General features: G+C 38.7%; 1 protein-coding gene across 4 annotated transcripts in view; it reads right to left on the reverse strand.

Annotated features, from left to right (window-relative positions):
- The window catches only part of MYOM1 (myomesin 1), a 145,802-nt gene that overhangs the window by 120,826 nt on the left and 1,835 nt on the right, over positions 1-23,141 (reverse strand). The window contains exons 1-2 of one of the 4 annotated variants that reach the window (XM_032875673.1): positions 20,833-20,911; positions 7,897-8,222 (exon numbers count right to left, since the gene is read on the reverse strand). In XM_032875673.1, the coding sequence (XP_032731564.1) occupies positions 7,897-8,195 (299 nt within the window). In that variant the 5' untranslated portion in view covers positions 8,196-8,222; positions 20,833-20,911. Of the gene's footprint in view, positions 1-7,896; positions 8,223-12,325; positions 12,637-20,832; positions 20,912-23,141 lie in introns of those variants that run through there. The other 3 variants (XM_032875671.1, XM_032875674.1, XM_032875672.1) reach the window with 3 other exon arrangements.

The raw sequence follows: 23,141 nt of genomic DNA on the forward strand, positions 1-23,141 counted from the left end.
ACTTAAATAGGAATATAACCACATTTTTTCTATATATTGCTTTATTTTTCCATTATTTAAATTTCCACTGATAAGTAACATTTTATCTTCTTTTTGGTAACTTTCCACAGCTAATGCATAGCCATGATCTAAAAGCAAGTACCACGGGGGTCTCAACCACTTCTCAACATGAATATAGGTCAATCATGTGTTCTAGAAAAGGCGCAGGAGTAAAACACTGAGAGATTTAAATCTTTTATGGTTCTTATCTACATATACCCTTCAGGTTTTATCCATTTCTGACTATTTTAGCAATTTTTAAGCAGGAGTGAAAGGGTTTACTCCTTACTTCCTTAATTCTGTATTATGCAAGATGCTTGAAGATAGTATCAGGAGATGCCTTATAAAGTCTAAATCTGCAAATTAAAAATTATCCGTGACTTTTTAAGGTTAGTCTTACTAACTTATTTACAAGACAGCCAAGAAACCCACATCCCACTCCACTTTGAGGATGGTCCCTGGGGTGGCATGGAAGTTACCTTCCTCATTTGCGACGCTCCTGCTTTCTCTTGCTTCATCTAGAAAGGCTGCTATGGAAAAGGTCAAGCCTGTTGCAACGGTTCCTGTGGGCTTCCAGAGTTCACAGACTGGTGGGGAAGCTCAGTTACACCTCGCTGCCCAACCAGCCAGCAACAGAGCTAACATTTCATATCAGAGCCTGGGAGGTACCACTTTGCCCTTCTTCCACATTTGGCTGACTCCTTCTGTTCCTACTTTACATGCCTTCCTTCCTACAGGATGGTTCACCTGTCCGGGGAAGATGAATGCCATTCTGGAAGTGTCTTGTATCACCTAAACTTGAATTTAACCTGTAAAAGAGCCCATCAAATAACATTTTTGGGAAATAAAGCATTGGTAGCAGAGAATGAACCACACCTTTCCTGGCCTCAATGTAAGTATCTGTGAAAGGAAGGGCTTGAGTTAGATGAGCTTTTGATCTCTTCCTGCTTCACCCATTTCACTTCCATGAATCTACAAACTGCTGTTTATATACAGCTGGTATTATCAGGGGTGATACTTCTAGTTCTCTCTATCCATCCAGGCCACATCTTTAAAGCAGTGAGAATAAGGACAGGAGACTGACACATGGTGAGGGCTACTCTCCTTGGACTCAGGATATGTCTTTGGGATTCAGAGCATAACTGCCTTTTAAAGAAGCAATTGGCAATAAACTTGGGGGGGTGCAGAAGTATTTCTATTTCTTGGGGGAGAAAAGTAACTGGCTTTTCTGCTTTCACTGGATTTTCCTCTGACCTATTGATTTTTGTAACCCAGAAACCGTGGTGCTTTTTCCTTATACATAATAGTTAAGCTTTTATTTAGAAAAGAGGCCATAAGACTCTTTCCAGAGGAGAAAAGATAAGAATACACAACCTGGATGTATCAGTAGCTTTCTAAGCAAACTTCATTCCCCACAACAGTCTACGGTTCAGTAATTTTTTGTAATTCAGATTCAGCTACTTGATTCTACAGGTGGACTCAAATCCCCATATAATTATGGTTATTTCAGGTGCTTTTCTTCTTCAGTACCATAAAAAACACTAACAATGGGACAAGCTACTTTGTTGGGTCTTGGGGAATGGTGAATAAGCATATGGTTTTACCATCATCATATTACCTAAAGAGAATGTCAGAAAATTCACTGTATACAGAATATCTACATGGATCTTTTCGCAGCCTCAAACCTATGTGGCTATGGGAGCAGAAAAGCCCTATGGAAAAAATCTGGTGGAATTCAGAATTCAGCGTTAACTAACAGACCACCATATCTGTTCTGACTGCCCATCTGCTCCTGCCTAGACTACAGCATTAGCCTCCTACCTAGGAAACCTGCTTCTGCTTGTGCGCCAGTCTTTTCTCCACACAGCAGCCACACTGATCCTGTGACAACTTAAGTCAGCTCATGTCATTCCACTGCCCAAAACTTTGTCACAACTTGTTCCCTCTAATTCAGAATAAAAAATTCTTACATTGGCCCATGATGTACCTATATGGTTGTCCTTGCCCTTTCTGTCATCTTCACCTGCTCTTTCCCTCACTCCTCCCTTCCCTCAGTGGCCTCGATCCTGCTCCTTGCTGAAAGGCCTTGCAGTGGCTATTCCTGATGCCTGGTGCAACTTTCCCCCAGATAACTCCCTCTGCTACTTCATGTCTTTACTCAGAGATCACCTTCTTGAAGGGGCCTGACTACCCTATTTAAAATTCCGACTTGCACCCGTGCCCCACATACCTGATCCCTCTTAGTCTATTCTATTTTTTATTGCTTCCATAACATCTATTACCTTCTAGCATGATATAAAATTCAATGTGTTTTTCATTATGTTTATTGTTTAGGGCCTGTCTCTCCATGCTAGAATATATGCTCCATGAGGGCAGGAACTTTGTCAGTTTTGTTCAGCAATTTATCCCAAGCACCTAGTGCAGTGCTTAGCACACAGGAGGTACTCAGTAAATATTTGTTGAATGAGTGAACAATACCTAAACTTCAATGACTGTTCCCCATGTGCCAGCTATTACACTAAGTACCTTATGTCATTATTTCTTTTAGACTTCGCAACATGAGGGATGAACTCTTTCCCCACTTCATAGATGAAAAAACTGAGAGGTTAACTAGCTTCAGAAGTCACAAGCCTAACTGCAAGGAAGCACAGGCCTGTTTGACCCCGAAGACTATCCACTTTGCATTATAACATCTGGAAATGAATACGTAGAAAGTGGATTCTAGTCTGATGCCAACAGCTGAGGTCAAGATACAAAAATGTCCACAGGCAGTAGATTTCTTTGGTAACGTCTTTTGAAACCACACTAGGGTGGGAAATGGAGAAAGTTTTCAGGTCCCCCTCAGTCTCTGCTATAATCCGACCCACCAATAAGAGATGAGGGTTTCTGTGTTTAGTGGTCTCTATCTTTAGCACTGTTATTTTCTGTCTGAATTGGAAATGTTTTGAGCATTAGCATGTTCTTTGCAAACTATAACAATAGTTTCAAAACAATATAACAATAGTTTAATTATCTCGGTAACAACCGAGGGGAGTTGATCAATGTGATATGAGCATAGGTGAGAACACAAAGTAATGTTGGGCAGGATGCCCCAGGAAAGTCACTCATGTCTCAGTTTTCTCCACACTGGTGACTTCTGTAGTCCCTGGCAAGTCACTATGTCTCATTCTAAGTGACAAGTGAAACAGTCTGTGAGGCTCCAGGTTTGGCATTCGTGAATGCTCCTAAGATCACCTGTTCCCTACTCTGAGTCTTAGTTATTTTGGTGCTCAATCACTTCTCCAGAAAGAGGGCAAATAAAAGGAAATATAATGAAAAACTATATATTGATGCTTCAAAAAAAAATCTGGTGGCCAGGAGGTCATGGAGAGTTAGATGATTATAACTGTCACTGGGTACCCATGTAAAGGAGGGGGGCTTGGGATAGGATAGGGGTTCAAATCATTATTCTACCACTTCTTAATGTAAGTGAGAAAAGTTATTTAATCAATTTGCTTTATTTGGTCTCTATTTTCTCATTTTTAATTTGGGGGCATAATTTAATTTTCATTTTCTTATTTATCAATTTGGTCTCTAATTTTCTCATTTTAAAAAATGGGGACGTAATTTCAACCTCTCAGGGTTATTGTAAGGATACAGTGGTATACAGGATGCTGTGCTGAGTTGCATCATATGGGCTGAATGTCAATCTCTTTAGAATCAAGCAATTAAATATCTACCATTTCTATGAAGTGTTGAGGAACAACTCTAAATCCCTCCATCATCCAAGAACTATGCTGTATTGTCTCTGCTTTTTGAAAATTATTCATTTCTATCAAGTATAACAAAATATTTCACTTATTATTTCCACTTAATGTATGATCCAGCTTACTCAAAACAAAGGAAGGAACACTGATTCTCATAATAACACACCCCCTGTAAATATCTGCCTCATTTCATCCTAATTTCATATAATATTGGCATTAAGTCAGGCCACACACGGGGTTGCCTGGTGTTTGTATGTTGACTTTCCAGAACAGTGGTTCCGACTTTTGCTGAGTCACAGGGTTCTCTGAGAATCTGGTGAAAGCTACCATCTTTCACAGCAAAAACAAATTCTCAACTGTGCCTAATTTTGCACATAATTTCAGATCACCTAAGACCCTCCATTCATTGATAGAACTTAAGAATCATTGCCTAATGGTAGTTATGAATGCCATTTCTCCTTTAATCTCTGATAGTATTTATGGATTACTAGCATAAAACAATAATCTTGTGTCATTTTGTCTTCCTGAACTACTTTAATTTAGGGTTTTTTTTTCCCTCACTGTGACTAAGAATAAAGGCATTTAGAATAAGCCTTCCAGGATTTATTTTATAACCCTTGGCTCAGAATTCAATTGGTAACTGATCTGTGCTTACAACCACATTGACACTGAACAGGCCATTGTTCTTAAGACCTACTGAGGTCAGCCAAGCCCTGAGCACATATAAATCTCCATAGTTTCCACTTTACTACTGGACATCTAACTACAAAGCAGAGGCTAAAAATAGATCAAGCCTAGTGTTTTCATACATTGCATAGAATTGCATTTCTAAACCTAGGGGTTTTAATCAACTTTTCATAATCCAAAGAGAGATGTTTTATTTAGCAGGCAAACGATATTCCATTTTGAGAGAGCAAAAACACAACCTAAAGGAATTCTGAAGATTTTGAAATGTTCAAAGAATATTATCCGCACCTGTTAGCTCTAGGTCTAAAAAAAGAAAAACTAAAATAGCCCCAGGATTAGATTGACTTTCTTTTCCTTTACATTGCATTACACAAAGGAAAAAATATTGGCATTTTCTTCCCTCTCTTGTTTCTAGGTCAACATTTCTGGTCAACATGTTTCTACCAAGAAGTTTGAGTTCCTCAAACATTAAGCCATTAATGAATAGCTACCAACTTACCTACCTGCATAAATATAGACATTGAAGGAAAGAACATGATGGGAAGCTGAGTACAGAAAAATGATTACAGTTCCATTTCCTGTAAAAACCTTACTATTTGAGGCTTTTTAAAGCTGAAATGGCTAAGTCTTCAAAAGATAACAGAGCAAATGTTTTCTGAACAAAATTTAAAGGTACTTAAAGGTTTAATTACTAATGTTTAATATAATATATCCCATTATAAATAAATATGAGTATTACACATGTGGTTAAAAGATTTTGTTTAAAATTAAAATAATTTGGGGCACCTGCGTGGCTTAGTCATTAAGTGTCTGCCTTTGGCTCAGGTCATGATCACAGTATCCTGGGATTGAGTCCCACATCGGGCTCTCTGCTCATGGGAAGCCTGTTTCTCCCTCTTCCGCTCTCCCTGCTTGTATTCCCTCTCTGTCTCTTTCTATGTCAAATGAACAAATAAAATCTTTTTAAAAATAATTAAATTAAATTAATTTAACATAAAATTTAGCAATAGAGTTGAAGAAGTAAAAATCTCTTTAAAATACAAATGCATAAAACGCTTTAGATTCTTTAGCCCTGGTGAAATGAAGGAAGTACACAAGCAGTTACATTAACATCTTCTATAGACTCAGCACAGACAGTTCATGAAAATGGATATTTAAAATGTAATCCTCCTCTATTAAAAGACAGCTGCTTTCCTAAATAGGGTTCTTAATGTTCTATGGAACATTCTTCAGAACAAAATGATGCTGTCACATACACATGGTGTTAATTCCTCCCAACTTTCCTTTGGAAGGCAGTTCATTTAAAGCAAGTGCTAAAAGAAATTAATTCACCTTACTGACAATATTTCCATATTTACAGCCAAGACCAAGTCCTGGTGAATATCCCATGGAAGCGAGATTGCAAAATGATCCTGTTCCATTTTAAATGGAATTTCATAACGTGGCCCTCAGACATTCCAGGCAAACCCCAGCAGACCCTGGTTCTGTTACTGAACAGAGCACAAGCTCCCAGGAGGTCCCTGTCAGTACCCAAGAAACCACAGCCATAGATCAGGTGCTGCTTAAACCCAACACAGATTCAGGAATTTCTGCCTTCACAAACTACCCTCATTTCTATTCATACAAACCACTGCATTATTCCCTCAATAACTTCTTTAACTTCCAGAAAGAAACCCTCTTCTAGTTGTCCTAACAGATATTTTGTGGGCTTAAATTTTGTAAGACTTCAAATTATATTATGTTGATAACTAAGAAAATACAATCTATGCCAGATGCTTTGGACAGGCAGAATGGAGGCAGCAGGTGGTTATTTACTGTATATCCCAGAAATGTTTACATTTTCAAGTTCAGCAATTCCTTCTGCGGACTATAGATAGATTTTTAATAAAACCACGTGACTCTTGCAAGCGTTTTTTAATTGCCATGAAACATTTCATTATGGATACCAAGAAAATAAAAACTGGCTTGGGCTGAGAATGTAAGCATCTGCCCAGCACTCATCAGGCTGCAACAACAGACAGAGAAGTCAACGGCAAAGTTCATAGAAAACGTTTCTCCCAGGGACGCTGCTGCTAAAAAGGGTTGTGATAACCTTCTTTAAGAGACTACAGACTCACTGAGAAACTTTCTTCTCTAATATCAAAGACGATCAGAAAGTTTGCTGTTTGAAATTTTAACAGCAAGAATGAGACATTGCCTGGATGACTCCAGTTGCTGCTGACACAAAGCAGCCGCCTCAGTTCCCAACCCAGGGGCTGAGCTCCACGTTAAGGGCTTCTGGATAGCACAGTCCTCATTTATCTCAATTTCACGGTTTCCAATAGAAACAGGACCCTGGGTTTGCTTTGCAGACCAGACGTGCATGTAAACTCCTAATATAGTAACTCTCTCTTTTCCTCTGCTGTGTGGTCTCCCTCATTGCAATGGGTTGGTACATCTACTTTTATCAGAATACAGGTTTGTTCCTGGTATTCTTAGGCTGACTGAGATGGGGCCTGGTTGTGTAAAATGCTCTAGCTAAAGAAAATATCTGCTGGGGCGCCTGGGTGGTTCAGTGGGTTAAAGCCTCTGCCTTCAGCTATGGTCATGGTCCCGGGGTCCTGGGATTGAGCCCTGCATCGGGCTGTCTGCTCAATGGGGAGCCTGCTTCCCCCTCTCTCTCTGCCTGCCTCTCTGCCTACTTGTGATCTCCCTCTGTCAAGTAAATAAATAAAATCTTAAAAAGAAAGAAAGAAAGAAAGAAAGAAAGAAAGAAAGAAAGAAAGAAAGAAAGAAAGGAAAATATCTGCTGCCTGCCTGAACAGTGGCTCGGAATTCTAATATTGGCTCTCAGGTACCGAAAAAGGAGAACACATCTCTGCTGTAGTTTGGGTGCCTGTGACCTGTGAATTTTAAATTCTATACTGGCTTCCCATCTAAGTAGAAACATTCTGAGGGCCAGGAAACCCGCTGTGAGCCTTGAAATGATATTTTCTGGCTCTGCTGCTACTGAATGTAGAAATCAATCTGTGGCAAAACTTCCCTGCTTCTAGCAATATCACAGTTGGCAATGAAAGCCAGACATGCCAGTGTGATTTGAAGTTCTCTGTGAAACTTAAAAGGTAAAGTGAAACAGGTACACATAAGTCCCAGGTCTCCCAAATACATGGCCTCACTCCACATCTGATTTATTTTTCTTAAGATTTTATTTATTTATTTGAGAGAAAGAATAAGAGAGAGGGAGCGAGGGGAGAAGCAGAGGAAGAGGGACAAGGAGACGGCTTGACCAAGAGTCAGGTGCTTAACAACTGAGCTACTCAGGTCCCCCACTCCACACCTGATTTAAATGTAGGGCTGCCTGACCAAAAAGAAAAGAAAACATGGTGTAGGAGGGCTTTTCGGAGTGTGGCTTTGAGCTAAGGTTGGGGGGCTGCTTTCGACATACCCATGGGAGTAGCCATAATCATAGGCTGAGGCTGTCTTCCGACTGGCTGCGAATGCATGGGTGGATTCAGCAGCCCGGGAGGCCTGCTGCAGGTAAGAGGCAGTGGACGCCTGGCTGAAGGCCTCGGATTCCTGGCGGTGCGCGGCAGAGGAGCGGCTGCTATAGGCCGTCGAGCCGTGGGTGTAGATGGCAGAACTTTTCTTCTCCTCCTGGTACTGGCTCATGGTGCTGCGAAGGTCCCTGTTACGGTAGCTGCTGTCATAGTGCTGGTGGAGCCTCTGATAAAAGGGCAGAGACATGGTGTGCCCTGAAGGGAACCAGGTGACCTACAAGAAAGCAGCAACTTTTGAGTGAACTACTAAGAAACAAGGTATCTAAATCAATATGTAAAAATAAATACTCTAATCTTTTCCAAAGAGCAAATGGAAAGGATGTGAAGGTTAGCTTAACTGGTTACTTAACAAACTTTCTACTTCATAGCCCACATAAGCCCCCTCCCACCACTGAGCCACCTTCTTGTGTGGGTTTGGTTTTTTGTGTTTTGTTTTGATATCTAGGAGGTCTTTACAAAGTTTCCCTACCTAGCTATTGTGTTTTTCCTCATAATGTGTATTTCCATATTTCCATTTTCCTCATAATGTATATTTCCATTTTTCTGGCATTTCATCTTGATAGGGACTTCATCTGGGAAAATATGTAATGATGGAGAGTCTGTATACAGTCAACGTGGTTTTCATTCAAGAAATAATTACTGAGCACCAACTATGAGCCTAGTACCATTCCAGCACAAGAAATACAGAACTGAACAAAACAAACAAAATCCCTGCTCTGATAACCTTAGATAGAACCTTTTACTCTATTGCAGGTGATGGTCAATAGAGAAAATAAGTAAAATGTAAGGTATAACAGAATGGGCTAAATGCAACAGAGAAAAATAAAGCAGGAAAGGGAGGGGGGATGCAATTTTAAACTGCCTCATCAGGGATGGCTTCTGAGCATCAAAGTGACATCTGGAAAAAAAAAAAAAGTGACATCTGAGCATGAGAATATCAGAAGAGTGCCCTTGATGGAGGACCATTGCAGACACTAGGGTGTGTGCATGCATGTTGTACTCTAGGCAGTGAAGTTCAATTAGGCAGTGAAGCTGCAAGGAGTGAGCAGGGTGCAGGGTGGATGTATAGGAGATGTTAGGGGTGAGAGAATGGTGTAGGGTCTGATGAGCAACTGTAGTGATTTTGTCTTTCATTGCGAAAAGGCTGAAAAACCATCAGAAGGTTCCAAGCTGAGACTTACTCTTCCTTATGTATAAAGGATAGACTATTGAGGGAAAAGAATGAAAGCCAGGATACCAATTAGAAGGCTGTTATGGGGGCACCTGGCTGGCTCAGTCGGTGGAGTTTGCAACTCCTGATCTCAGGGTTGTGGGTTTGTGTCCATGAAACAAAGAGGGGTGAGAGATGGTTCTAAGGATTTTCTCCTGAGTAACTGAAAGATCAAAGTTGCTGTTAACTGAGATGGGCAGGAGTGTAAAAAGCAGAGTTAGGGATGAAAGAATGGGAGATGGGTTTGAGATATTCTATAGTTGAGACACCTACTAGACATTCAAGTGGGATGGTAAGTTGGATTCATGACTTTGGAGCTCAGGGTAAATGTCCAGGATGGACATATACATTCAACAGTCACAAACATATAGATGGTACATAAAGTCAAAAAACAGATGAGAAGTCCTAGGAATGAATGCTGGAGTCTGCTTATATGGTTGACCCTTAAACAATGTAGGGGCTAGAGGCGCCAACCCCACCCCAACCCTCACAGTCAAAAATCCACATATGACCTTTGATTTCCACCCAAATTTCACTACCAATTGCCAACTGATGAATAGAAGCCTTACTAATAGACAGTGGATTAACACATATTTTGCACCTTATATGTACTTTATACTGTATTATTACAAGGTACGCTAGAGAAAAGAAAATATTAATAAATCAAAAAGAAAATGTTTACAGTACTGCACTATATTTATTTTTTAAAATTGTGTATAAGTGGGCCCATACAGTGAGAAAAGAAAATATTAATAAATCAAAAAGAAAATATAATCACAGTACTGTACTATATTTATAACAAGAAAATAGTGTGTAAGCAGACCCATGCATTTCAAACCCATGTTGTTCAAGAGCCAAGTATTATCCTATAATGAACTCTCTCAAATCTCACAAACACTTCAAAAGTGTATAGCATCAAAACAAACTATTTGCTCCCTTAAAGAATATGAAGACTTCTAGGCTTCTTATAAGAAGTACGAAAGTCAGTCATACGGTAGCCATTTGTATTGTGAACTTGAGCTAATAGTTAATTGACAACCAAGGTAAGTTTGCTTAGCACAGGAAGGGGAGGCTTCACATTGTATGAGCTTCTTGAATACTGTGTCCACTGACAGAAGTCCATCAGCCACATTGTTAACTTACCTGGATGCAGTAATAGTTTTATGAAAGCCCCTCCCCCAATTTTTAATGCTTCTGTGGGTGTTCTGAAATGTTATTTTTAACATTTAAATTACATTTAAACATTTAAGTAAATAAACATAAATTACATTTTAAAATTTAAATATTAATTTTTTTTTTTTGGTTGAGAATCTCCTTTAATACCCCATTGGGAGAGACTCTAATGTGGGTCGGTTTCCGCTTTCTTCCTTACCTACTTTTTTTTTTTTTAATTTTATTTTTTATAAACATATATTTTTTTTCCCCAGGGGTACAGGTCTGTGAATCTCCAGGTTTACACACTTCACAGCACTCACCATAGCACACACCCTACCCAATGTCCATAACGCCACCCCCCCAACCCCCCTCCCCAAATATTAAATTTTATAAGCAAAACTGTCTGTAAGATAATCAGTTTTTCCAAATCTCTTTTTTGATTATTTTAAATAAGGAATGAATCCTTTTAAACTTGTCATGTTTTTTGTCAAGTTTAAATCTACTTTTTATTTAAACTCTTTTAAAAGCTGGTATGTATTCCCTAGAGAAGAAAATCCAGCAAACTGCACTCCAGAAATATTTATCTTGGGGCTCATGGAAGATATCAGTCTACATGGCATTTCCCAAGAGGAAAAAAATAGCTACTAGCAAGCAACTTTGCTTCAACCCTTAAATAGATTGCTTCTTCTGTTCTAAAACATACAGAATAATTACCATATGTAATGAATAATTATTAGATAAATTTTGATAAAACAAAAGGATTAGACTATACTAATACAGAAGTATGCTAAGCAGTTATAAAGATAATAGGTAAGTTTCTTTAATGATACATAGTACATCATAACATGGCAAATATTATTTAAAGGACATCAAAATAAATCATGAATGACCTTCCTATGCATGATGTTATAAACTAAGTTCATATATGCTAACGTGACTTGAAATGCTGTCATTTTCACAAAATAAAATCTTTAAATCTTTCCCCAATGCTACTTCCTACTCTCTTTATTTCTATATTCTCCCCAAAATATTTATTTTTCATAGTACTTCATATTGCAGACAGATCCATAATGTATTACAAGGGCCTGGCTTTAAGCCATCAGAGATAGTTGTCACCACTCTGACCTCTGGAATGAAGGTACAGCTACCTTCTTCATTCTTCATCAAGTAAGTGAAGATTATCCCCAACACATGACAGTTAGAGTACGTTGGGAAGAAAGATGATTTGGTTGTCTTCTGTTCCTTTAAGACCTGCATTTCCTTTCTGAACACAATTTGGGAATTTTGGAAGAAATACAAATTCCATGATTGTAATCCTGATATGATACTTTTGTATAGGCATTAGAGGTCAAAAGCTGACTAAAGTCATTCACAGAAAATGTTAACTTTAGGTCATTCTGTGGGGATCTATGTTGCCACTGAAATATTATTTAACTATTTCCAAGTTAGAAATATCATAAATGCACTCTCACACTTACACATGGCATTGTCAGAACAAAATCACTGAATTAGAAACTCGGGACTTCAGAGTTAATTTACCTCCTTTTGGTCTGATTTATAATCAGAGACTATTGTAGGCATATGGAAGATAGAAAACACATTATATCCTGCCACCTCATCCATTCCAGATTTCAACCAAACAACTGAACTATAACTTGGAAAGAGTACTTGGACTCACACTTACAGTTCCATGATCCCCTTATGGTTCCAGGAATAGTAGCTTAACTTAAAAAGAGCAGTGTGGATGTGAGAGGAGAGCTGTGCCAGCAAAAACTGGCACCCTGCTGCTTTTGTCTTCCTTCCCAGGGGCTTCCTTTCGCTATTTCTCTGCTCTTCTGACCTGTCTCTGAGAAAACCACTGAACTCACAAGATAGAAAGCAACCACACGCATGCAATGCTATTAAGCACATCAAATATCAAGTGCATTCTTCTGCCTCAGTGTCACACTTACCCCTGCTCAAAGGAGTGGCGGTGGTGGAAATGCTCTGATGTGGCTGCAGAGCTGGATGGGAGAATGAAAAACCCACAGCGGTTGAATCCCAAAAAAAAAAAAAAAAAAAAAAAGTGAAGAGGCAGGGCTAAAGACAGGACTCGGGGGACCAGTTCAAAAATAATGCATGTGGTCAGGCAGTAGAATGTCAGAGCCACATAGCCAGCCTTTTATGGCCAAGGAGGCAGACAAATATAGCAGCAAATGGGGAGGGGAGTGCTAACGAGAGGAAGAAAGAGGCACTGGCAGGTAGCTGCCTGCCTCAGTAATGTAATTACATTAATGCCAGTCAATGGGTCTGCCCTGATTAAACCAAATGCAGGATTTTTATTTGGCTGTAGGAGCTAGTTTCAATCTCTTTATCACTATTTACAAGTGTAATGGAAAAAGTAATTTGTGGTTGAGAACTAAAAATAGGTGTAGTAATCTGACTCCCAAAATGGACTTCATGGAATTTTAATGCCAAGATATGGTTCTGGGTGTGCTGTTCATAGCACATGTACAGTACATTTAAAAGACACAAGGTGAAAAAAGAACTTGAGGCTAACTAAAAGAAAAGAAGCTAAAAAATGGGTTACACATGGTGGTAATTTTGGTCTGACAATACAGTCACTGTTTCTCTATTATCAGGAAAGTTTTCAAAGTCACAGCTTGTAGCTTGAGTATTTGAATCCCTTTATTCATTAATTAAAGCCCTTGAGATGCAACACGTTTTATCTTTCCTAAGGTCGGAGTAGGATCAGTATGTTTAACAGGAGATTCTCTTTCTTTGCTTTTCAGACTATGTAACAAATTAACAGATGGTATAACCTGGTGGTCAGAGCCTGCATTTTGGAGGCCGACCAGAGCTAGATTCCTGGCCATGGATGGCACTTAGTTGCCATGCAACCTCAAGCAATTTATTTCTCCTTCTTAAGCTTCATTTTCCTACTCTACAAAATAATATCCAAAGTATAGGAATGCTGTGGAGATTAAATGCAATAATGCACTTAACCCAGTGACTGTCCCATAATACTCTGTGAACATCAACTATTATTACAGAAATAATTTGAAAACTCATTGTTCAGTTTATACATATTGAGTTGGTTATGTTCTGACATGATATTACAGCAATATTACCTCAACTGAATACAGATCACTTGTATCTATCAAAATACTGAACACAACCAATATCACAGTCTACTTTATGACTACAGTTAACTACAGTCTACTTGATAACTACAGTTAACACAGAGACACTGTGATGAGCACTTCATACACACCTTTATATGTACTTTATACATACTTTATACGTACCTCACTTAATTCTCTTGGTGCACTGCAAGCCAGGTATTATTAGCTTCATTAAACAGCCAAAGAAATCAAGGCTTCAAAGGGCAAAGTCATTTGCCAAAGATCACACAGCTAGTAAATGACAAGTGCAATTCATTCAGTCCATATTTGGACACTGAATCCCATACACTTTTTTTGGTGATACCTCATTTACAAGAACCTAAATATTTTGAAATGGCCTTTAAGCACAACTGAAGTCTCCATTCCTAACAAAGAGCAGCTTCTGAGCTATGCAAACTGTGCAAAAGAATATACTCCACTTAGTTTGATGCTGTTTCCTGCTAATATTCAACTTGGCATTTCTTCAGCTACATACACCTTCTGTGAGTGTGGATATGGACGTTTTAGCTATTTGGAATCCATATGAGAGTTTTTGAAGCTTCTTGTTCCCCAAGCATCCATTTGTTCTCTAAACATCTAATATAGAATGGTAGTGCTTATGAGTTTTATCCACCACACATTGTAATGGTTCCCACTGAGCTGTTTCTACATAGGACATGGTAAGTTGTTTCAAATCTTCTCAAAGCAGGAGAGAAGAAAAATAAACAAAAATAAGTGATATAAATCATAATACCAGCTAATATTTAATGACTACTTGCTATATGTCAGAAATTAATCCTAACTGTTTTATCATACCTTATTTGAACAACTACACATAAAAACATTTTATGGATTACGAAGTCAAGATTTAGAGAGGCTGATATTCTTACTATCACACAACTGTATGTGACAGAAGATTTAAATGTGACAGAGGATTTAAACTCAGTTTTGTTCAACTCAGGACATAGTCCCCTGTATATCATACTATATTGCCTTTCAACAATTTAAGTGTGTGTCTGTGTGTGTATATAGAGAGACTATGTGCCAATGTCCATTAGAAGTAAGAACTGTTACTAAAGAATTTCAGTTTTGCTTCCTGTTTAAAAGACAATTATTAGATCAATAAAATATTTACTGAACTTTTGATCCGTGTTAAGAATACAACATTAGAGGGGCGCCTGGGTGGCTCAGTGGTTTAAAGCCTCTGCCTTCGGCTCAGGTCATGATCTCAGGGTCCTGGGATTGAGCCCCGCATCGGGCTCTCTGCTCGGCAGTGAGCCTGCTTCCTCCTCTCTCCCTCTCTGCCTGCCTCTCTGCCTACTTGTGATCTCTGTCAAATAAATAAATAAAATCTTAAAAAAAAAAAAAAAAGAATACAACATTAGAGAAGTGCACACACACTTGTGGAAAAACTAAAATAGTATCATTTATTCACTGACACTCAGGATCCCAGTGAAAGTCAAACAGGTCATTTCAAACAAATATGTAATCAGATTTGACAAAAAAGCATAAGCTAGACCCAGCTTAGTAAACTAAGTGATCTTTCTGCTATAGCATGATCTGGTATCAGCCTTTTCTAACAACATAGTTATCTAAAATACAGTTCTGCAGATCACACACCTATGGTGGTATACGGCATAATTAAACTAAAATTAAAAAAGAAAAATTTTGCTGGATTCATAAAAATCAATTATTGTGATTCAATCATGATTCCCTTATAGATGAACAATCATTGTGTCAATTACTCTGATTTAATCATAATGCCCTTACAGATGTGTGATTATGATGAAAACTTAATGGAATGCTAACCAACTATTAATTTCAAATTTCCCAGGAAACCATCTAACAGAAAATACTTTTAAAAAGCATTTAACGTATAATGTATAACACCCAGTGCTCCATGCAATATGTGCCCTCCTTAATACCCATCACCTTATACATGAACAATGAATTTTGAAACACTAATGATGTACAGTATGGTGACTAACATAACATAATAAAAAAAACCCTAAAAACAAATAAATAAGCAAAAAAGCATTTAACTGTAAAATCTGGAAATTAAATACTTGCTTTCAGAATCATATTTTTTTTAAGCAATTTTCAAGGAGATACAGGGGCACCTGGATGGCTCAGTCAGTTAAGCATCCGACTCTTGGTTTCAGCTCAGGTCATGATCTCAAGGTCACAAGATAGAGCCCTACATTAGGCTCCAACCTCAGTATGGAGTCTGCTTGAGATTCTCTCCTTTTCCTTCTCCCTCTCATTGCTTATGCACTCTCTCTCTCTCTAAAATAAAGAAATAAAATATTTTTTAAAAATAAAGTAGATACATTCTCTCTTCAAATTAACTTTAACAGTATTAATATTCTTGGAGGTGCCTGGCTGGCTCAGGCAGAGAGCATGAGATTCTTAATCTTGGGGTTGTAAGTTTGAGAACTACATTGGGTGTAGACAATACTAAAAAAAAATTTTTTTGAATTTAAAACAAATAAATAGAGTATTAACATTTTTACAAATGTGAAGTGCTGAGTTTCACTAACAGTAGTATATCCTAAAAGCCAAAACAAATATATAAATTATATTAGCCACTTAGTAATTTTACTTTTATAGTAGAAGAGGAAATAGTAGCAAATCATTAGTCTATGTATGAGGGAATAAACAAAGAAATCTTCTTTAGAAATGCAATGCAAATGAAACAAAAACTAAATTCCAACTGAAATCAAGAGATTTTTTTAAAGCTGCTGGTAGTAGTTAACAATTACAAAACATGCACCAATATATGGAAAAAGAGCATGTATTCAAAACCTACTATGTCAGGCACTATGCCATGCCTCAGGGTCCAGGAGTGACTAACTCATGTCCCTAAAGTAGACACTGTGTAATTGGGTAGACAAAGGTGGGTGGTTACTTAAAAATAATCATGGCATCATGACATAAGGTGATTATTTGCTACTTTACCCTCCACGGTTCTCCAGCTCTACTCCTTGCCACTTCCCTTCTTGCCTTGTGAAATTCCAAAAACAGGTAATCGCTTGTGCCTCCATAAATTCCAGGTATCTACTGCATCAGTTCCTTCATACCTGCTGTTTTCTCTGCTCTCCCTGTCTCTGTCCAGCACATGTACATTTCTTCACTTCCTTAACTCTCACTCCTTTAAGCCTTCTTATCCTAAGGCCATCTCTTCTGGAAGACTTTCTTAATTCCACTAGGACAGGAAGTCTATAAAGCTATATTTAATGCCTGTGTTTGCTTTTCTGTCTCTTGTACTGTGAATTACTAGAGGGCAGGAGAGGAATCTTTTGTCTAAGTACTCCCAGTACCTAGCATAGCTCTTGGCACAAGACAGGCATGAATAAATAATTGTCAAATAAAGAAAAGTAGGAAATGTGGTACAGAAATAATCCTCGGGACTAAAGAACTACTTAGAGGTGGAAGCACATAAAAGCAGAGTCATGGTGGCCAACTAACCATTGATTGGCTGAGGGCAGGGGAATTGCTTGGGAGCTGGTGGATGAGTTCTAGGAGTGGCTAAGTCTCTAAGCCCAGAAGCCTACCTGTGCCTATCGTCCAGTCAAGGGAACTTTAGATTAGTATTAGAAAGCAAGACCCCAAAGCCCATTTATTTTCTTTTTTTCTTTCTTCCTTGGCTTCTTTCTTTCTTTCCTTCCTTCTTCCTTTTTTTTTTTTTTTTTTAAGAATTATTTATTTGAGAGAGAGAAAAAGAAAGGGTAGGGGGCAGAAGGAGAGAATCTCAAGCAGATTCCCTGCCGAACACAGAGCCTGATGCAGGCTCAATCTCACAATGCATGAGATCATGACCCAAGCTGAAATCACAAGTTGGTTGCTTAACTGACTGAGGCATCCAGGCACCCCCCAAAGCCCATTTTTTAACATTATTTATATCAACCTAGTTTTCTCTCTGTCCACCCACAAACAGATGTCTAGAGTGATACTCAACCAATGTCAATAGTAACTCCCAAATAATGTGGGTTTTTTATTTTCTTTTTTTTTATAATTAGTGTCAAGAACTGTGAACATATACAATGGGATATTATTCAGTATTAAAAAGGAATGAAATCCTGATACATGCTACAACATGGGTGAGCCTTGAAAATGTTATGGTAAGTGAAATCAGACACAAAAGGACAAATACTGCATGAGGTACCTAGCGTAGTCAAATTTACAGGGACAGAAAGTAGAATGGTTGTTACCAGGGGCTAGGGGGGAGAGGAATAGGGAGTTAATATTCAATGGGTAGAATTTCAAAATGGGAAGATGAAAAAATTCTGAAGATCGATAGTGGTGATATTTGCACAACAATATGAATAAACACAGAAAAATTAATAAAAGGAAACCTCATTTAGAATGGAGTCAGAAGGCCACAGGGGTTGGGGTGAGAGTTCTCATGCCATTCCAGCTGAGGTCAATTGCAGATCTCCCAAAAGAGATGCGCCCTGCAAGCCATACTACTTAGCTTCTACTTTACTATTCCATCAGGAGGAAGGAAGGTTTTTCTCTTCCCCCTGCAACAGCCCAGTCAATACGAAACTGTCATAACTCAGCCAATGAAAAGCCACTATACTTCAAATACCCAGTTCACACCAATGAATTTATTTTTTTTAAAGATTTTATTTATTTATTTGACAGAGAGAGATCACAAATAGGCAGAGAAGCAGGAAGAGAGAAAGGAGGAAGCAGGCTTCCCGCTAAGCAGAGAGCCCGATGTGGGGCTCAATCCCAGGACCCTGGGATCACGACCTGAGCCAGAGACAGAGGACTTAACCCACTGAGCCACCCAGGCACCCCTCCAGTGAACTTTTAAAAAAAGATTTTATTTATTTGACAGAGAGAAAGCAGAAGCAGAGGGAGAGGGAGAAGCAGGCTCCCCACTGAGCAGAGAGCCCCATGCAGGACTAGACCCCAGGACCCCGGGATCATAACCTCAGCTGACGGTAGATGCTTAACCTACCAGCCACCCAGGCGCCCTCTAATGGACTTTTTGTTTATAACACCCCTCCCAGCTCCTTTTTTCCCTCTATAAAAAAGCATTCTTCTCCTTTGTTCTCTGGATTTGCCCATGGTTTTGCCATAGCTTGCTGGCCCCTAATTAGAATTCTCTGCTAGTCCTGAATAAAACCATTTTTGCTGGTAAAACAACTGGCAGTTTTATTTTTAAGGTTAAGATACCTAATACCATTGAACTGTATGCTTGAAAATGGTTAAGATCAGGTGCCTGGGTGGTTTAGTCAGTTGGGCGTCTGCCTTCAGCTCAGGTCATGATCCCGGAGTCCTGGTGTTGAGTCCCACATTGGGCTCCCTGGTTGGTGGGGAGTCTGCTTCTTCCTCTGACCCTCTCCCCTCTCAAGTTCTCTCTCTCATTCTCTCTCTCAAATAAATAAATAAAATATTTTTTAAAATGGTTAAGGTGGTAAATTTTATGTCATGTATATTTTACCACAAACACAAAAAAGAATGAAGGGTCAGAGATTTTACCCTACTCAAAAGCTAACAAGGTAACGTGGATATTGACAAGACATGAAACTCCTGGGTCGGAGTCAGAGGACTTTATTACTCTCAGCCAAGGCAGAGGCCAGAGCATGAGCATGTTCTTCACTGGTTTACCAACTCCCAATTCCCACAGAGAAAAATGAAAAGGGCCGGTGAAACCTGCACAAACATAGGAACTTTAAGCTTACAGACCCAAATAGTATACAATGAGCATTAAGTATGTTTGCCCTTTGCTCCAGAGACAGACATTTTCTTTATTATATTGGATAGTAAGCATGCCTGCCTTTTTTCCTGGGGGGAAGACACTCCTTCCATCTTCAGAGGCTATTCACTACACAAACTTCCCTGAAAACACTGTCTGGAACAAATGGAAGCTGAGCCTTGTTTGCAGGATGTACAGAAACATGACAGACCCATGGAGAACTGTCTCCCAACAATCAACATACATTATTTTTACAAAAACAATAACTTTTTTCTTCCTTTTTTTTTAAATGAGAACCAGGCAAAACAGTGATGGATGTGACTCTCCAGTTTCATTTTCTTTTTCTTTGTGACAGTTTTAGAGTAGTAGAATTTATACACCACAAAATTCATCCGTTTTAAGAGTAAGGTTCAATGAGCTTTAGTACATTTACATAGTTGGGCAACTATCACTAAAATCCAGTTTTAAAACACTTCCATCACTGGAAAAAGTTTCCTTATGCCAGCTTATAGTGAATCAATTAACTACATCCACAACATCCACAACAACCACTGTCTCTATGGTTTAGCCTTTCCTGGAAATTTCACACAAATGGAATCATATAATATGTAGTCTGTTATGTCTGGGTTTTTCCATTTAGCTAGTTGTTTTTGAGATGCATACATATTATTGCAAGATTCAACAGGTTGTTTCTTTTTCTTGTTGAGAAATATTTCACTGAAAGATACACACGTTTTGCTTATCCATTCACCAATTAATGGACTTTACATCGTGTCCAGTTTTGGGCCATAGTGAATAATGCTATCTTGAGTTTTTAAATATATTTGTTCTTATATAGTTAACCACATTTGGTCTCACAGATAACAAATTTCAGAATGCTGACCAAAAAGTATTGATATCTAATGTTTATATAGTACTTAGTATTTTCCAGGTAGTATTATAAATGCTTTATATGTATTAATTTCTTTATTCCTCACAACACTTTATAAGGTAGATGCTATTATTATTATACCCTTTCACTAAACTGAGGTACAGAGAAGTTCAGTAATTTGCTCAAGTACATGCAACTAAAGTGTCAGATACTGTGGTAATTATTTCACAATATATGTAATTCAAGTTACTGTGCTGTACATTTCTTTCTTTTCTTTTCTTTTCTTTTTAAAGAATTTATTTATTTATTGGAGAGAGAAAGCAGAGTGAGAGAGAGAGAGTACATGAGCTGGGGGAGAGGCAGAGGGAAAAAGAGAAGCAGACTCCCTGCTGAGCCCCTGAGGGACTCAATTCCAGGATCCTGGGATCATGACCTGAACCCAAGGCAGGCGTTTAACTGATTGAGTCACTCAGGTGGCCTTTTTAAGTAGGCTCTACACCCAAAATGGAGCCCAACACAGGGCTTGAACTCACAACACTAAGATCAAGACCTAAGCTGAGTTCAAGTTTCAGATGCTTAACCAATCCCAGGTGATCTACGCTGTATACTTTAAACTTCTACATTGCTGTATGTCAATTATATCTCAATAAAACTGGGGAAAAGATGAAGTTTCAAATTCAGATAACCCAGATCCAGAGTTCACACATTTAACCAGTATACAATATTTGCTCATACCTAAAACAATCCACTTGTGATACAATTCTGTAACTTCTTCAGTTCTTTTTAATTAGGTAGATGCCAGTTTTACAACTGATGCAGGCGTGTATCTTCAAGTATTAATTTGGTTGTGTTCTTTGTTTCCTTCTCTCTTTCATATTCTGAGAGTCCCCACACCTTTCTTCCCCAGTCTACACTGAAAACAGAAACAAAGATGCAAAAACAAAACAAACCTTCAGACTTAGCAAATTTCAGGTACAAGCTGACTGAGCAAGCTTTTCCAAATTCTGCTCACTAGATAATATGGAGCCTAGAAAAGATGAGGCAAAAGCCATAGTAGACACTTGTGCAGGAGAGCAAGGACCAATAGGAGGGATACTGGTGATCCTCAACCCAGAAGGAAAGTGGCCTTTGGAAGAAAGAAAAAGGGAGTAGAGAGAAAGACAAAGAATATATATGCTTAAAAATTGACACTTATCTTTGAAGGCATTAAGCTCAGCAAAATAAGCCAGCCACAAAGGACACGTGTTGAAGGCACCTGGGTGGCTCAGTTGGTTAAACGTCTGACTCCTGGTTTCGGCTCAGGTCACAATCTCAGGGTCATGAGATGGAGCCCTGTGTCAGGCTCCTCACTGGGCGTGAAGCCTACTTGAGATTCTCTTTCTCCCTCTGTCCCCTCCTCTCACGCACATGCACACACACGTGCTCTCTCTCTCTCTCTCAAAAGAAAAGAAAACAAAATAAACCCAAAGGACACATGTGTGATTCTATTTATAGAAGGTATTTAGGTCATATTCATAGAGGCAGAAAGTAGAATGGTAGTTGCCAGAGGCTGGGGCAGTGGAGTGGGGGAAATGGGGAGCTATTGTTTAATGGGTAGAAAGTTTGAGAAAATTGAGGAAGATGAAAAATTCTGGAGATGGATGGTGGTGATGACTGTATAACGATGTTAAAATACTTAATGCCACTGAACCGTGCGACTTAAAAATGGTTAAGATGGTAAATTTTGTGTTATGTATATGTCACAATTTTAAAACATAACTTCTGATTAACTGTTGTTCAGCATGGACAGCCCACAGTTCAGCAGTACTGGACGTCAATAACCCCACGCCCCATAACAGAGATGGGCACTTAGGGAACTTGGCCACCTTGGGCAGGAGGTAGAGCATGAAGGGAGAACCATGTCCCTCTCCTCCCAAGGAAGAACTCGACAATTCAGCTGGGACTCTCTTGGTGAGGATAGCAATAGATACACCACTATCACACCTGGTTCATACTATGTGTACATACTATGTTCTACCTTGTCCACAGATAGCCAATAACAATTAATGAATGCACTGTACTTTTGCACAGTCATTTGTTACCTAGTCTCTAAATATTGGACACATGGGTATTTCCAGTTATTCATCAAGACCAGAAGTCAGGGGTGCTTGGTGGCTCAATTGGTTAAGTGTCCGCCTTTGGCTCAGGTCATGATCTCCAGGTCCTAAGTTTGAGCCCTGCACTGGCCTCCCCACTCAGTGGGGAGTCTGCTTGTCCCTCTCCCTCTGCCCCTGCCCCACTGCTCATGCTCTCTCTCTTAAATAAACAAAATCTAAAAAAGAAAAAGAAAAAGAAAAAAAAAAGACTAGAAGTAAAGGTTAGGAATTAGGAACAAACATCTCCATTTTCAACTTAGCTCTTTTATTACATCTATGTGTGTTCCTTTCAGGGTCCTTTTTAACCTCGCTGGCTCTGTTTTTTTCACAGTTTCCCTAATGTGTGGGACTGGAAGAGTGGTTCTCCTTCCTTGCTGCACATTAGAATAGCTAAGGAGTTTCTAAACTGCACTCAAGCTCAGGTCATATATCAGGACAACTACCTCAAAATCTCTGGGCATGGGACATGAGTATTTCTAAAAGCTCCTAAATGACTCTAATGTGCAGCCCAAAGGAAAAATAATCTCTTATGTCTCTTTCCATTCTAAAAAGATGAAAGTGTTTGAATTAAAAAGAGAGCTATAAATATTTTACACAAATACAGGTTTTTGTTTTCAATTACCTCCTTGGGAAATACTTTCCCAAAAAGGAACTATGAATTAAAGGGTACATTTTATGACATTGCTATTTGGAATAATGAGGCTGATCTACAATGTCATCTACCAAATATGAATATACTCTTTCTTCATTGCCATAGCAATATTGCAATGTATAGTTTTAATTTATTAGCAAGTTTAACAGATGTGAAATATATCTATCTCAGAGCTATTTTTAAGTTCACTAAAAAGTTGTAAAATCGACATTTTTTTCAATGTCAGCTAACTATTTGGTTTTTGTCTATGTGTGAGC

Source organism: Lontra canadensis, unplaced genomic scaffold (assembly GCF_010015895.1).
Source record: "Lontra canadensis isolate GAN:19392208 unplaced genomic scaffold, GSC_riverotter_1.0 scaffold57, whole genome shotgun sequence".
Taxonomy (NCBI): domain Eukaryota; kingdom Metazoa; phylum Chordata; class Mammalia; order Carnivora; family Mustelidae; genus Lontra; species Lontra canadensis.